At 44.1% G+C, this 16,815-nt stretch overlaps 1 protein-coding gene across 2 annotated transcripts in view; it reads right to left on the bottom strand.

Moving 5' to 3' along the window:
* Positions 1–16,815, bottom strand: part of CDH4 (cadherin 4) — a 422,865-nt gene that overhangs the window by 61,001 nt on the left and 345,049 nt on the right. For both annotated transcript variants that reach the window (XM_066199202.1, XM_066199203.1), the window contains exon 7: positions 13,575–13,747. In XM_066199202.1, the coding sequence (XP_066055299.1) occupies positions 13,575–13,747 (173 nt within the window). The remainder of the gene's footprint in view (positions 1–13,574; positions 13,748–16,815) is intronic.

The raw sequence follows: 16,815 nt of genomic DNA, 5'->3' as shown, positions 1-16,815 counted from the left end.
GAGCATGGAAGTGGTTTTATGTTCCAAGTTCGGATGATACTGTGTAATTTTACATCTAATCACCTAGCGCGAGACATAACCGGCACACGCAGCTCTAAGAGCTCGTGCCTGCAGCTCTGACAGATGCCTGGATCATGAGAGGATGCTGCACTATGTGTGTTGTTCCATCTAGGATGGCATTCTCTATAACCCTTCAAATCCAGAGCTAACAGCCTTTGCAAGAGGTTACAAGAGTGGAAAAAGTAAACTCCTCTCTTCCACCTTCCTTAATCTTCTATCCCTACAAATGTCTCTTCCTTCCATTTCTGCTTCTCCCTTTAATCTTCCTGTTCTTTCTTGTTTCCTCCACACCACCATGGGCTGCTCTGGTTAACAGTGCAGCAGGAGAGCTCACCTGGCCAGTGAGCAGCTGGGGCACACCTGGAGACCCCAGGCCCTGCGCCTTCCCCCCCACCACACAGTCCTCGCCTGGCATCCTTCCTTTTGTCAGCTTGGAGTTCAGACCCTCACAAGCAAACCAATCATGGCTCTCCCCTGAGCACACCTCTGAATTCATAAAACAACTCATTCCTGGTAAAAGAATGAAAGAAATGTAAGAAACAAAACCACCTAATGGGGCAGACAGGCAGTATTTATTCAGTTCCTCCCGGTGCATCACTCACAATAATGTCTTGCAGTGTACTTCAGGCTTGTTTCCCAAGAACAAATATAATTCTTATTTATAATGCAACAAAGGATAAAGCAGCTTTCCTGATTCTGATAAGTGACTCTCTGATTATTTCTTCAATAAAAACCGTCACGTCTTCCAGATTATTCTTTCATGTTTTATTCTGGTTGGGAACAGAGACAGCATCTCTGTGCCTTGAGTCACTGGTTTATTTCCTCATTTATAGAACCTTGGGACCTGCTAGAAAGCACTTCAGAGGTGCTCAAGGACTTCTGAACTCTGTGGACTGGACTTGCAGCAGTGAGTCACCAAGGCCTGCCTCAGGGTCACCCTTAATCAGGTAATTGATCTGTGAGAAGATAACACAGATGATAACACAGAGAGTGTGAGGCATTATCGCCTAGGATCGTGACAAAGGGCTCTCCTGGAATAGCAAACTCCAGCTCTTCCCAAGGAACAGCAACCCTGGATGCTGCTGGGGAGCCTGTCAGCAGAATGCCTGCTCACTGCACCAGCACACACCAGCTCGATGTATGGAAATGGGGTGAAAAACGTGAACTGAAATGTGATCACCTCTTTGAACTTTCTGCTTGCATTCCAATTTCTCTGCAAAACATGTGCCATATTATTTACTGTGTCTTCTTTTAAGGTAGCTGTCACCATATGACTTAGAAACTCCAAACATACTAAGAATGGGATTTTCTGTGTCAAAATGTCCCATTGAAATTCAGACACCTCCTTCTCACAGTCTGTGCAACACTGTGAAGCAAACAGGGCCCAGACCTTATTGGGAAAAAAATCCCCAAACAAATGTTGTGTTTATGTAACGATCTATTTATTTAGGGCCACTTCAATCAGATACAGCTGGTTAGACTTGAAAATAACTGCATGTGAAAACGCAAACAATAATTTATGTAACTTTAAACGAGTTTTTGCAAGATGTTTTGATGCATTTTCCTTGAACGCTCCCCTGCACATCTGGATATGAAATCTGTAATTTAGCTTTCCTTATTCCCTGTGGAAGTTGTATGGAGAGGACTGTGCCCCTCTCTGAGCTGCCCTGGCACAGAGTCTGGGGTCAGCAGAGTAACACAAAATCTATTTCTCAAATGTGTCAGTCAGCCTTTGAAGATGCTGATACTGCAGGCAATGGTCACTCTGAGTTACATTAGCAGCTCTTATTGCAAACACTGGAATTAGTTTTCAGAAGAACATCCCTAAATACCCATTTTGATATGGTTGGATGACAGTAGTGGCAGAGACCATATAGAGAGCTGAAGGGGCCTGAGGATGCAAACTGGTGGAGAATATTATGACAAAATGGTTTTTCATCACAAGATGCTAAGAATGAAACTGCTCCCAAGGACAGGCACTTGAGAGCTCTCCCTCACTTGGGATTTATTTTTACATTGCAAAAGAGTCCTTTATAAAATGGTTTTAATGGTCTGAGCTAACTTTGACAAAAATTGATCTTTCAAAATGTCAAACATAATTTCAAAAGACCAATATCAATGCGACATTTTTACAGCTGTTAAAACAAAAATGCTGAATCTCTCCAGATTTTATTTTCTGACTGGTAATTACAATTTAAAAAAATCTTTATTTTTTCCTAATCTGGGGGTGGGGAAAATGTTGTGGGGCATTTGTTGCTTAATCAGGATCATCTAAATAAATGATTACTGATGCATCAATTTCTAATCTGATGGATAGATCTGAGAGATTCTCCCACTTTTTACTTCAGGGGTTCTCAGGGATGTGGCCATGGCCAAAGGAACTGGGGGTGGGCTACCTACCCTAAGAACCATCTGATACCCTGCAGGGAAACCGGCAAGCTATTTTTCTAGGGAAATTTGCTCAATTGCTTTGTCAAGAACTGGTACCCTGAAGTCATGAAGCCAACCGCCGACCGGTTCCTCTCCAGCACTCACTGGTGGAAGCTGCTCTGCTGCTCATCTGTAGGGCAGATTTTCTGATAGTGCACAGCACTGGTAACCCTTCCAGATTGTCTCTTTATGCTCAAATCTGCTTTCTTTCAAACCACATCTAGCTGTTGATTTACCAGCAAATGCTGTTCATTACCTCTTCTGTCAAACATTGTTTTCTGGTATCAAACATACCAGGGGAGGGAACGGCACGTAATTTACAAATCTAGTAATGCATTTCCCATCAAAGTCCTCTGCATTGCCATGGCCACAAAAAGATGGAATCAGCCAAGATGAAAGCATTTTCAGGGCTGAAGTCTAATGGCTAAAATAATTGTAGAAACATACACATCTCCAAAACAAACCACTTCCAGAATGAGTACTGCATGGAGTATCCTCTCATCTGCTACTTCACATCAGCACAGGCTCTCCTGTGAGCAAAACGCACCCAGTATAGGGCAGGACATTTTGATCACAGCAGTTCTCCGTGGCTGGGCCAGCTCTACTCTGCTGCAAGCAAACCACAGGGTTGGCCCTGAGTTCAAGAGACAAGGATGCTGCTCTTCTGACCTCTCTGAAATTCACCTTCAGGAGGTGACCACAGTGATTCCTAAGTAGGAACATTTTATTTGGCATGTTCTTGCTTGGGTGGCATCAAACCCTCCCTTTAGAACAGCAGACACCTGGCAGAAAAGCTTCCCACTTCTACAGGAGTCATTTGCTGTTGACTTACAAACCCCAATTCCCATCCTCAGGCAGCTGCAATCAGTCTGGGCACTTTACCCCTCCCTGGGCATCTGTCCAAACCTTGAACCATTGAAACAAGATCCTTCCCTATAAACTGAGGTGAATTTCATGTTGGTATGAATAGGAAACTACAATCTATTTTATTTTTCGGGCATGTATAAATAAGGCTGGAAAGACCAACTTATTGAACATCTGGATAATACGAGCCACTGCATTTTTATGCAATTAGTTCCCCTTTTCAATTTGAGCCATCAGATTTGAGGTCACTGCATATGTGACCTGTTTACTTTAACTGAAAACCACATTTATTTTTCTGGAAAGGCATTTGGAACAGAAAGCATTTTAAGTGCAAAAAATGAATAGCTTGAATAAAACATGATTGTACTGACATGTACTCTATTTAATGAGGATTTCTTACACGAAGTCCTCAGAATTTTTTAGAAACTGGAATAACAGAACAACAATGAAAGGAAAATATTTAGCCTAAAAATTAGAAGAAAAATGGTGAGGTTACCATGACAAAAGAACCAACTTGCCTCACTGCTTCGGCTCTGCTAGTACAAGCTCCTAGATGCTTTAATGTGCATTTCTGGGAAGAATAACACACAGCTCCATCCTGCCTGCACGTGACACCTTGCTGGCCTTATCCACGAGCCCTCTCTCAGCCTGCAGTGAATGGAGAATAGCCCAAACCTCAGTACCTGATGGTGTGATTATTTATAGCCAGCCTAGCGATGCTCACAAGTGTCTAACAAGAACAGTCCTCCCCTTCAAAGAGCCACCTTCTGCCACTTTTCTGGGTACTAATTAGTACAGAACTGAAGGAAATAGACAGTATTCGTGATGCAGAACAGCAAACACCCACATTTTGGTCCCTGTGCACACATTTCTGTATTTTTGGAAGTATTACTTCCTCTGCAAATACAAACGCCATGATCCTGACACTGTTCCAGATGAGATGTACTATAAAAACGCTAGATATATCACAATTTAAATTATACTTTACAAAGCATGTAACAGCCTCTCTGCTGTTTACACTGAGAACTTTCTATTTTAAGAGTATTTCAGAATCCAAGACTCTGTATTTGGTCTTCTGACAGTCACAGTCCTTCGCATTCAAGCTGCCTTCTTCCTATTGCCAGTTAAGAAAAGTAACTGATGCAGGGTGAAACATCCCATAAACTCACTCCTGCTCTGGCAAATGTGTTGAAGACAATATTTAATCAAGAAATGGAGCCAAAGATACTCACAGGAATGAATGCAGCTATTAAAGAAGTAGTACTAGGTCTAGGAAGAAGGAGTTAACAAAGCCTCTCTTTAAAATGCTAATAACAGACAATGGTCTGTGGATAAGTTAATTAGTGGAGGCAGCTTGTGTTTAATTATTTCACTTGACCTGGTGCAGATTTAGACAATAATCCCTTTAGAGAGGGGAAGGGGCTGTTGGAAAGTATGTGATGTACCAAAAAGAAAAACTTTAAATCTGCCTGAGCTGAGCAGGTAGTCTTCTATCTGAAATTGGAATGATACACTCTTCTCCACTGTAAGACAAGCTCAAATAGAAAAAGAAATGCAGGTCTGAACCAGAAAGATTATGCTAAGGACCTGGTGAGCTTTCCACTCCGATACTTAACTTTTTTTTTCCTCCTCCCTATTCAGCTGGGATTTTACTACTGAATAATGTATAAACCAACCCACTGTAGTCAGAGGTGGGATTTCATGAGCAACTTGAAACAAGTGCAACCAGACTGTACCAGAACTCTCTGAACATATTAAATCTGTGTGAAGAAAGGAAAAGATCTACAGACTATTAGTATATGTGGAATTTTCTTACAGGAGAGGCTCTGAAGATTTCCATATTTAAAGGAAGGGAACTCATTAGGTGGGGTATCAGTCCTATTCTTGCTCGGACTCTATAATTTGATCCAATTAAACTCAAAGCTTTGTTTTATCGGAATAGTTCAACCCCAAATCATGCAGCTTTTCAATTTGGTAATATCTCTTCAATAGCTCACCCAAATATGAATAAAAAGTCATTACAGTTCCACATGTGAGTCAGTACAACCTCCTCCAGGGGCTCCATGATCTAAATGCTGGCGATACTGAAAGCAAACCAGGTGGATGAAGAGAGTCTAAGCCAAATCAGAGAAGGAATTAAAAACCCACATTGGGAGCTAGTGTGGCAGGCAGTAAATAGTGTCAAAGGCACTGCCTCAGTGGGAGGAAACTTTGTTTCAGCCAAAGGGCTGGACTCTGGGTGGAATCGGCTCCATGGGAGATATAAACTGGCAGCAGGTTTCCATTTACAGCCCAGTTCTGCGGCTGGAGCATCCTCCTGTGCCCATCTTCAGGAAGGACACACAGTGCACTGGGGCCAGAGCTGAAAACCTACACAGAACAACCAGACCAGTAAAACCAGCCCCACTGCTGTGTTTGATCTCCTTTAGTAAAAGTGTAATCTGATGGGGAATGAAAGGCTTGGGACAGGACAGGGCCAAGAGGAGTGCAAGCAGAGCACACCGCCAGGCTGAGCTCACACAAACTCAGCCAAACTGTGCCAGTATATTCTCAGTTGGCACAGCCAGATGATGTCCAGCCTGTTACACTTGTGTCCTGATCATCCTCCTGGTGTACCTTTTCGGGAGATAAATACCATGGCTGTTTTGCTGTCTGCTCATAGGACTCCCACAGGTTTCAAGCTATTTACCAGCCTGTTTCTTTGGAAAGCCCTTTTATTCTTTAAAAGTGTCTCCTATCATATCCACTTTTTTTTTTTTTCCCCCCTACTCAAGCTATTTTCTACCAAGGCCACGGCTCAGAGCCCTTCCTCTATCAGTTTTTCTAGTCTATCTATCTATCAGGTTTTTTTAAAAGAAAAGTAATCAAAAAATCCTTTCCATACATGGGAGCTCTAAAACTGATTGTCAGCTTCTTGTTTAGAGAGTTGCAGCAATCATGGAGAAGACCAAAAGGTACAGATCATTCCAGAAACACCCGCCAGAAAGACACACAGGCACAGCCATTTGAGGAGCTGAAACAGGGAGATGTATTCCTTTTGGGAATTGTGACAAGGCTTCAGAACCACTGGCATTGTTCCCTTCTCTAAAACAAATGGTGTGATTTCTGTGACAAGGATTTGCTCACATCTTTTGGACCCTGAAGGAAAGCCTATGAGGGATCCCTTAAGCAGTGCTGGACCAACTGTGCTCGGAGCAGATTCGGGCCCTCCCTCTCTGCTAACTTCTGGTATCTCAAATTACTGCAAGTGACCCTCCACTGAGTGCACAACACTCTTCCAAAGCGCTAAACAGGGTTAATAAAATGAATCTTCTTCACTGATGAGTGGTAGTGCTCCTCACCATAATTTGCTGAGAAAGGTCATTCTTGTCTGTAATGAGAAAATAAATGCGCTGGAATGATGGAGCAAACTCAGATCAGTCCTATGTACAATGTAGAAACATAAACCCGAATCCAGCATAAATCTGCTGGCTAAATTCAGCTTATGGCTAATCAGCTCTTCCTTTGACAGGATATGCTGCTGTGGAAATGGGATAATTTTATAACTGAATAATTTAACCAGTTTTATCTTTAAGTAATGATTTCAGGCATATTAATACATAAAGCTTCAGTATTTACATTTTCGTTACATGGCCCTGAAAAATTACAAGGTATCAGGGATAACGTAGAATTCACGATAAATGACGTGCATAGAGTGGATTTCATCCCTGAGAGTGACTCTGTGCTCCACAAATCCCTGGGATGGCACGTGGCTGCCAGGCAGACAGCGAGGGCAGTGCCTGTTGTGTGACAGCATGGGGGAAAACTGCTCCTCAGTGGCAGAGGGGAAGTGTTTTCTAATGTGGCAGAAACACATTAGGGCCAAGGCTGGAAGGGACAAGTAAAACACAGTCTGACAGAGGAAGCTGAAGTATTTTACCTGCTTATCCCGGCTAAGACTCCAGTAGTTTATGTCTGGCTTGGAGACATGTTCCACAAGGACTCCATATCACAGTTTGAATGCTGTGAGAACTGGGAAAGCCACTTAACCCCTGGAAGTCTGCTACAGTCCTTCATCATCCCAGTCACAGGAAAACACTTGGGGAGCCTGCAAGTCTGGAAGCTAAATACAAGGACTCGTGGTCCAAATTCACAGAAATGGATGTGCCTCCCTGGCAAAATAATTACTAATCCCTCACTCTGGCTCTCCTCACGCGAGTTCAGCTGTGGAGGCATTTTTCTGCATGTTTTGATGCAGTGATATAGGAAGTTCATCTTGAAAAGCAAGATACTCACGGTTCCACAGAGTCGAACCACCCTGATTTAGTTCTTCTCTGGAAAAAGTAGTGAAAAAGAACATGAAAAACAGAACCTCTCTCACTTTAAAGAACTCCTGTAGTAGATATAAATAGCAAACAGGGTGGATGCTGGATTGTGCATGTCAGAAGGTGACATGCTTGTAGCAATTCTGCATTACTCCTCTCTGCTCCTCAGAGAAGGCTAACCTGGCTGAAAAAAACGGGAACAGGAGCTCTCAGGATGCAGTCAAGCCATTCACATGCCACTTTCCCCTCATTCTTTGTATTCTGTCAGTACACACGCACACACGAGTGACAATCTGCCCAGGTAAACTCATCCATCACTCGTGTGGTGTGGGATCCTTCAGCTGCAGCAGATGTTCCTCCAGCCCTGCTCGGAGGATGAGAGGCAGCTTTGCAGAACATCACATTGATATGCAGTGAGGGAAATGATTAGCATGGGCCATGGTGATTTAGAACAGAAAAAATTCCTTTTGCTGTATTCCAGGGGTGGATGAAGGATTGAAAGCTGCTGGACTCCACTGTCAGAGGGAAGTTTCCTGGTACAGAAAGCCAGGCTCAGCCTGAGTTACCTGCTGTCTACACGTGGCCGGAAGAGACAAACCCAGGCTGAACCCAATGTATTTGGGTAATCTCAGACTAGTGGATGTCTATCTCTGGGAATGTTTCACAGCAGTCTCAATGCCTAAAATCATTCCTGTACCAGGGCAATGCCTTGTTTACTCCCAGCCAGCATTTGAATGAACAATGAGGTTCTGAAAAGCTATTGCAATGACCTGGAGATAAATATACCCAAAATAGTTACTGCAGATAGTAAAAACCATCCCTGCTCAGTGTTTGGAGCAGTGTACAGTTTGGGGTGGTTTTTTTTTTTTTTTTAACATAATATTTCAAATTCTGCAGTATCAGAAATGTCTAGCTGCACCAAACCCAGAGTGTTGGAAAAGAAATCAACTGTCTTTTCTAATAAGAAGAACTTCTCCTCTTCCCCACAAAAATTCTGCCATTTCATTCATAAATAAAATAAGCCCCTAACTCAGTTGTTGGCAGGCTCTCCCTTTTATCTTTCACTCACTTGAGAAGGACCAGCAACATCACGTTTTCAGAAAGCCAAGCGCAGTAATCACAGAATCGGATTTCATGTATTTTTAAAAGCATTTGCAGCAGCAGAGATCCAATCACTTTCAAAAGAAATACAAACACACAGAAATTTGGAAGAAGCAACTCAGTGCTCCTGCCTGCCTTCATTTCTCCAGCACCAGATGAATGTGCTGGGAAGGGACTCCTTTCTAAGGGACATCTCAAAAAGTTAGAAACATTACACTACAAGCACCGCAGTGCTGAAATACTTATTATCTCAAATAAACCTAGATGACATTTGAGATGTCTCAACACTTACTGGCCTGCCAGCAGAGCCTGGGATCAACCACCTCCTTTTCTCTCATTCCCTTTTTTTTCCACCTCCTGCTTGTTCGAAGTCCGTGTTCATAAAATATTTAGGAGAAGCTCTTCAGAGGATGATATTGCCTATACTATAGCCCCAGTGCAGGTTTACTGTGCTACTGAGACAGATACTCTGCCACCAGAGAAATCGAAATTGGTGATGGGGTTGAGTTACTGCACCAGGAGCACCATCAGACTGATAGTCTGGGCTCGATCCCACCTGGGACACTGGGCTGAGCGGAAGGAACAAAGTAACACACGGAACAGAGCTGGTCGCTTTTGCAAGGTTATACAGAGAAATGTTACTTTTCAGGATGGGAAACAAAAAGATGAATGTTCTGCTTGTGTCCGAGACTCACCTGACCCTTTCTTACCTCTTGCAATTTTCTTCCCAGTGGAAAGAAAGTCCTCTAGCTAAATGAAATGTGGAATTCAGATGTGCTGCTAAATGAAGCCATCAGTCTGGCAGCATCTCGTGTGGTACCACCCACTTCTGCAGCAGCCTTCCATAAATTAAATCACCTGCCATGGTCCCTTCCTACCCCTGAACTTTGCCACAACCTGCTCGTCTCATGCATTCACAGCCTTCCCTATAACCCACACATTTTGTGCTCCCACCATCACATGATTTTTCCCTCCTAATTCCATTAAATCAGCTGCAGATTTCCTATGTTACTATAATGTTTTCCTGCAACAAGTATCTGCTTTTAACCTTCTCATCAAAACCTGGCTGTCTGAATGTACTTCTGAACCTCTGATGACCCTAAATCCCAATATTTTCCCCTCTTAGTTCAAGGGATAAGTGTTCCTTTGTTCCACCCTTGGCATTTTTCACCCTCAGACACCCAGGCTTACATCAGGCTGTTGCTAAACTGTATTCCTTTAATATTTTTTATGAAGTGCAGTCCAATTAACTTTATCTTCCTTGGGGATCCATTCAATTAAGTGCAGTCATAATGAGTGAGTGGACACAGAGCATTGTCACCATATTTACATCTAGATTAATGGGAACCAGGTAAGATAACTTTAAAGCCATCAACATTTTAATACTTTGGCTTTTGATTGTGCTATCTTCAGTGTCAGACACATTTAGGAGAGACCAGCACAATTTGAGAGGCTGAGTTTTTAGTTTCCTTCATGGTTTGTGGAAATGGGGGTTTAGAAACAGCAGCAAAAATACAATGACTTTTTCTTACAACAGGTTTCTTGCAGGCCAAACAAAACACTTCTCATGACACAAAAACCCCCAAAACTTCATCCAGCTCATTCTTTCAGGGATTGAAGGTAATTTAGGAAACCAGCAAAGAACCAATATTTAAGTGGAGATGCTGAGAATATCAGGAAATCTCATTTAATGAGCATGCAACAGAAATGCTGAGCTAGGTACACCAGTTCTGAAATGACTTTTCTTCCTTTTGAAAGACAAATGCTGGATCTGGAACATGGACCTGTCTCTCAGATATGGAATAGCTCCTGAAGTTATTTTTACACCTGCTTTGCATTGCAGAAGCAAGGGAGAAGGGTCCAATGGAAACCTGGTTCTGTATCACCACAGCTTAACTTAATCATGTCTCAGGCACTGATAAATGTGTCAATAAGCATTTGGAGAAATAACTGGTATCCAGGGAATTTATCTTGGTTATAGGAGTTTCAGCTGAATAGGTCAGATTTGTTAACATTTTAATTTACACAAATCTGCATTCCAAATATTGCTCTTCGTCTCCTCTTCCTAACGACAGGGAAATGTCAGCAGCAAACCCAAATTCACTCCTCTAACAGCTTCCTCAAGTTTTCAGGAAAAACAAACAAAAACAAAAACAAAAAAACAGTCTGTGGTACACTAATGGGGGTGTTTAAACACAATTTTCAACTTAGAGGCAATATAACTTTATGTTAATTTAAACCAGAAAGTTTTGCCAATTCTAGATGTAATCCTGAAAGCAGGAGAGAGAGCTGGGAATAAGCATGCCCCGTAGCTTCAGGGCAGCCCCAGGATTATGCCCAGAGCTGGTTGTTCTGCCTCGATCCAAGTGTCCCTTGCCCAACCTCGTACTCAGCTTGGGACACTCAACGCAAGATTTCCACATACAATGTGCCAGCTGTGATTTCCTAGACCCTGTGCTCAAGGGAACTCACATGAAGCACGTGGTTCCCCTGCAAGTTTTTAAAATACTTCAGATGCAATGAGAGAAACACTAAAAAAGACATCCATCCTGCCTTATCCTTTCCCCCTAATTAACACCTGCCTCTTTTCTGAGCTGATTTGCTGAGATTAAAACCTCTATCCCACCAAGTTATCCCAATCTGTGTTTCTGAAATTAATATAAACCGACGACCTTTCTCTGCCCATAAAGCCCTGCACTGGAATGCTGGTCCCCAATGATGTCAGTTCTTTCATTTCCAGAAAATCAGCATTTTCCTGCCAGAATTCCAATTTCTTCTCTGAGTACTCTGCTACCATCCCCCTGGGGGCTGCAAGCAATCTCTCCAGCACTTGTTTCTCCTCTTCCACTGCGAGCCTGCCGCAGGCTCCAGCATTGCCTGGGATAATCTACCTGCTTAAGATTCAGCCAACTTCCCAGCCCCTGGAATACAATGAGTAGGGAAAGGTCAAATCTGCCCTAGGTTGTGCTTGCAGAGTCTGCCACATCAGGTGGGGATGGAGCAGGTGCTGGATCTCCTCCTGCTCCCCCAGCTCTGCTTCCTGTCTTCTCACCTGGAAAGCTCTCTACTCTCCTGACCTTCTCCTTGGAAAAGCAGTTTTCCACAGCGTGTCCCCTGGGCCAACTTGCCCTGAAACGATGCTGAGGGCGAGCCCTGTGCTGCTCCCAGCCAGCATTCCCTTCCTTCCCATCCCATCCCATCCCATCCCATCCCATCCCATCCCATCCCATCCCATCCCATCCCATCCCATCCCATCCCATCCCATCCCATCCCAGTGTCCCAGCAGCCGCCCTGGGGCTCCACACGTGCTGCTGAGCTGCTGCCAGGGTTTTTAGCTGCTCTCAGCAGTTGCCTTTGGGATTCCCCCCCCCGAGCTGCTCTGAAGCAAAAGAGCAGCCCCAGACATGGAATGAAACGGGCACAATTCCGGGCAGGGAATGTCTCCTGGCACAGCACTCAGCAGTGGGGCCAAAGGTGTGCTACTGGCCTGAGGGGCACAGGAAAAATCTCCGGGGTGCTGGAGGCTTCATCTCTCAGAGTTTAGGTCCCAGGTCTACGTGTGGGGTCTCCTGCTTGCTGTGCCCCTGCCACTGCCACAAGGGAAAGAGGGAGAGAAAGAAGAACAAACCCAGTTTCTGGTGCCTTCTCCCAGAAATGCAGCACACTGGGCTCTCCCAGATTAGACTCTCCCACTGGATGTGCCAGCTCTGGGGACTGCCTGAATATAAACATTTGAGCTTCAGACTAAGCAAGTCCTTCCTTCCATACTCTCTGTGGCCCATGTTCATTGTTCCATGAACAAATGATCCTCCCCATCATTTAGTTGATGGAGCTCTCCCAGTTGCATTGAGCTGCACTCCATGACCTGCACAGTCCAGTGTGGAATAAAAAATGAAGTTCTGGGGTTCTCTGCCTTTACACACATTGACCCCATCCCCTCCTTCCCCACTCACTCCATCCCACCACTGACACTGCATTGATTTTTGTTTATTGTGTGAGGTATAAATGCTTTGTCCTTGAGCTACACCCACAACCAGAGGAAGCAGAGCTCTGAGAATCACATTATATAGTTTACACTTAGTATTTTTTTGTCAGTAAAAGTGAAATTTCTGCTGCATTTGGAAAAGCTGCACATTGTAAAATGCCAGAAAGAAGAGGCACTAAAGGCAGGACATGACACAAACCCAAAATTACTGGAAGACATTTTACTAGTTTGGAAATGACACAAGGACATGAAGTGTGCTGAGTGCAGGCTGTGTTCCTTTTCCAGGGATAGCATGCAAAGAACTCAGAAAGACAGGTCTAGAAAGGGCTATAGATGTCTGGCACTTTATTCCTCCCCAACAGAAGGGGGGACAAATGACCATTTATTCATCCCCCTATGCCTCCTGGAGTATTTTCTACATCTTTGAGTTTTACAATCTTAGGAAAGGAAAATACCAGCTCCAGGAGTTTGAAGATTCTCGCAGGGTTTCATCGACTGATATGGATTACGACAAAAATATCACATCAAAGCCACGATGCCCCACAGTTGCTGCAGAAGCAGAGACTCTGATCTCCACACCTCAACTCAAGCTTTTAGAGGCTTGGGATTAAAGACAGGGTTCAGGCTTTTCACATCAGCAGCCCTCAGCAACACCTGGCAAGACAGTTCCAAACTCATTGGGATTAAAGACAGGGTTCAGGCTTTTCACATCAGCAGCCCTCAGCAACACCTGGCAAGACAGTTCCAAACTCATTGGGATTAAAGACAGGGTTCAGGCTTTTCACATCAGCAGCCCTCAGCAACACCTGGCAAGACAGTTCCAAACTCACCTCCCTGTCGAGCCCAGCAGCCACGGTGACAATGTCCCCTGTCTCGCTGTTAATGGTGAACATGTTTTGAGAGGGGCTCTGTGGGGTCTGGGTGACGATCCGGTACCTCACCATCCCGTTGGCCGTGGTGCCGTCGTCCGCGTCGTTGGCCGTCACCGTCATCACGTAGGTCCCTGGGAACAAGCCAAGAGGAACTGTCAGTGCTGCCTCACTGTAGCCCTGGTTTCGTGCCTGAAATGTTTTAGTTTTCTAAAATTCTTGCCCCAGAGAATTTTCTGTGAACAAAAGACATGTTTTTGTAACCGTAACTTTGTTTTCGTTCTTTTCCCTAGGAGGGACTTCTTCTCAATGTCCCACTGGTCTGACCAATGTGATTGAAAAAGTTTGTCTTTATTTCACCAGTTGAATTGGTCTGTGTAAAACAGTATAAAAAAGAGACACGTCCCAAAAATAAAAAAATAATTTTCAACCTTCTGAAGTCAGAATCTGTGTCATTGTGATGTACAACAGTGTCACCCCACTGCAGAGCAGATTGTGGTCCCTTTGACCCAGGGTCATGCATTTTGCTCAGAAATGCTATGGATCAGACATCTCACTTCAATCCAGCCAGCCTGGCAAGGCAAGGATTATGGAAATAGCAACGCTGCTGAGACAGATGATCTGGAAGGATGCTGATTACACGTAACCGGTAGACAGAGAGAAGTCATGTGAGGGTATCTATGATTAACTTCTAATTCTTTCAGTGATTGTAAGTTTTAGGGCAGCATTTTTTGTCCTGCAATTTCACAGATACTCACAGGAGATTTTTTTTTCCCATCCAATCACTGCATTCACATGCATTCAGAAATAGAATTTAATAGTGGAAAGCCCATCAGACTTCTCAGCAGCTTCAGAAGGACACCATCAACATGCCCATGCCCAGTGCAGGAAGCAACTGCCTGCTGCTTCCAGTTCTTGGAGAAACATCCATCTTTCTTGTCCCTCCAGGATTAAAAAATCCATTTCTGCAGAGCAAATACAACAGCTGCTGCCCAGCAAGACAGAAAATCAATGATTTGGTATGTGTGGCCAGTGATGTATTGAATTGTTGGTTTGTTTCTTGCTAATCATCAGTGTCTTCATTTGCCTTGCAAAAAACAATCCCTGCATTCTCGATACTGTCGGGAGTGCACTGATGCACTGACAGGCTTATTAGCACTGGAGTTTGGCAGCGGGGTGTTCTGCTAAAGTGGGAAATTACCATTATGAGCGTAAAAGATGTTCCTTGATTGGATGGACTCCTGCAGCTGCATGGCCCTGTGACCCCCCCAGAGCTCGTAGGGCCCAGCTTTACACTTGTTATATTGCTGGGAGGGAATGAGTAGAGGGGCAGGCACACACTGCTCACACAAGGCCATCTGCAACAGCGGATGAATATAATGATATGAGACCTGACAGGAGGAGTGGGAGGCAAAGAGAGACAGCAAAACCAGACATAACCCCTTTTTGTGGACACCAAACCCAACAGCATCCATGAAAAGAGGGAAGGTGCTGCTCAAACACTGCGCCTTTGGGAGGTCTGAGCACAAGGACCAACTTATGAGCCTGCGGTGCTGGAGAGATGCAAAGTGGTGCCAGAAACAGAGCTGAGTTTGTTCTGGTCTCTGGGTGAGATATGAGCCATGGGCAAACTTGGGGACATGTGGCTGCGTCAGCATTGTCTCCTCTGGCACAGCCAGGTCCCCAGCCTGGTCACACTGGGAGCACCCACACTCCCAGTTCAGGAAAACCAGAGTGGAAAGCTTGTATCTGCAAACAACTTGAAAAATATCCCATGCTCTAAATGGCTGCAGCATTTTCTACCTTAGCCAAGTGTCTTTAAGCCACTCAGCACGCAGGAAATCCCACCAGTACCTTTCCCAACTCTGGGAAACCAGTGTTTCTCAGTATTAGCAAGAAGTTTGTATTTTTGCACTTGTGTGAAGTGCTTTGCTGATCTTCCATCTGCCTCAATCAGGCTCTTTTTGTTCTCAGTGGTGATACATATATTCCTGTGAGTTTTCTTAGTTCAATAAGAATTATAGATTAAAAAATAAATGAATGTGTAAAGCAAATCTTAATGATGAATACATTCCTGTTTTTCTGCAATAATCCTGATTCACATTTGTGAAATGAAAACAAACTATTCAACAACTTTAACATTCTCCCGATCAATAAACTTCAGAAGACGGAAGGAACACTGAATTGAAACAAGGCTGTGCAAGCAACAAATTTTCTCTATTTTCTTTACAAGCATTCGTTTTTTTGCTCTTTTGCAAAACCAGTTATCACGAGACAGCTGATACAAATAATGAAACCAACCCCTAGATAACTACAGGGAAAATGTACAGGGGAAATTTAAATGGGAAATATGCTGAATGAGATGTTTGATTTGGAGTTTATGTTATCTTAATGCATTCAATACTGAAAATATCTCTGCACAGAATGTCAAAACCTGGGGCTAATGAAAACAGAAGCGGAAGAGGAAAACAGAATCTATTTTAGGACGCATGCAGTCTCAGGATGTATTCCAAAAAACAGGTGGTATTTCATGATGCACTTCTAGCTCAAAAAACAGCTCTGAAAGTCATTTGGACTTCCAGGTTTATACAAGGGCACTCCACAATTATGGTCCCTCCTCACGTGGGATGTCTCAGACTGTACTGTAGATTCCAAAATTATCCAGCACACGTGTGAAATGGTGGGTTCCCAACTTGGCAGGGGAACCTGACAGGCTGCAGCTGTGGTGGGAGGGGGTGGGGGGACAGCAGGTAGACAGTGGATGGAGAGCAGGGAAGGTCTCCTTCGCTCTTTCTCTGACCCTTTTGCTTCTTTCCTGTGGTGCAGCACTGCACTGAGCACATCTGCTCTGGAGAAAAAGGACTCTTTCAACAGCATTTGACCTACATCTCCATAAAGGGAGATGGGGCTGGACAAATGTCTCTAAGGTCATGAACTGAGCACCAGGGAGCTGTATTTCAAGAGGCAATCAGCTCCCTATCTCCTATCTTTAATTTCGATTATGAAACCCAACCACAGAGAAAATAAAGAGAGGAACTTGGCATTAATTACTATCTTGTAACTCAATAAAACACCCTCTGCAAAGGGCCCTGTGTGGCTGCAGCACATGATGGAGTTGCAGCAGCCACTTCCTTCCTGGCTCTCCCTGGGGCTGCCTGTCTGACCCCAGTCTGCTATAGACTGGCTGCAAATTGCTTCTCCC

This window comes from Chamaea fasciata, unplaced genomic scaffold, assembly GCF_029207755.1.
Source record: "Chamaea fasciata isolate MVZ Bird 193981 ecotype frontalis unplaced genomic scaffold, bChaFas1.0.hap1 SCAF_17, whole genome shotgun sequence".
Lineage (NCBI taxonomy): Eukaryota > Metazoa > Chordata > Aves > Passeriformes > Sylviidae > Chamaea > Chamaea fasciata.
The sequence above is the reverse complement of the archived record's forward strand: the minus strand, read 5'-3'. Positions and strand labels throughout refer to the sequence as shown.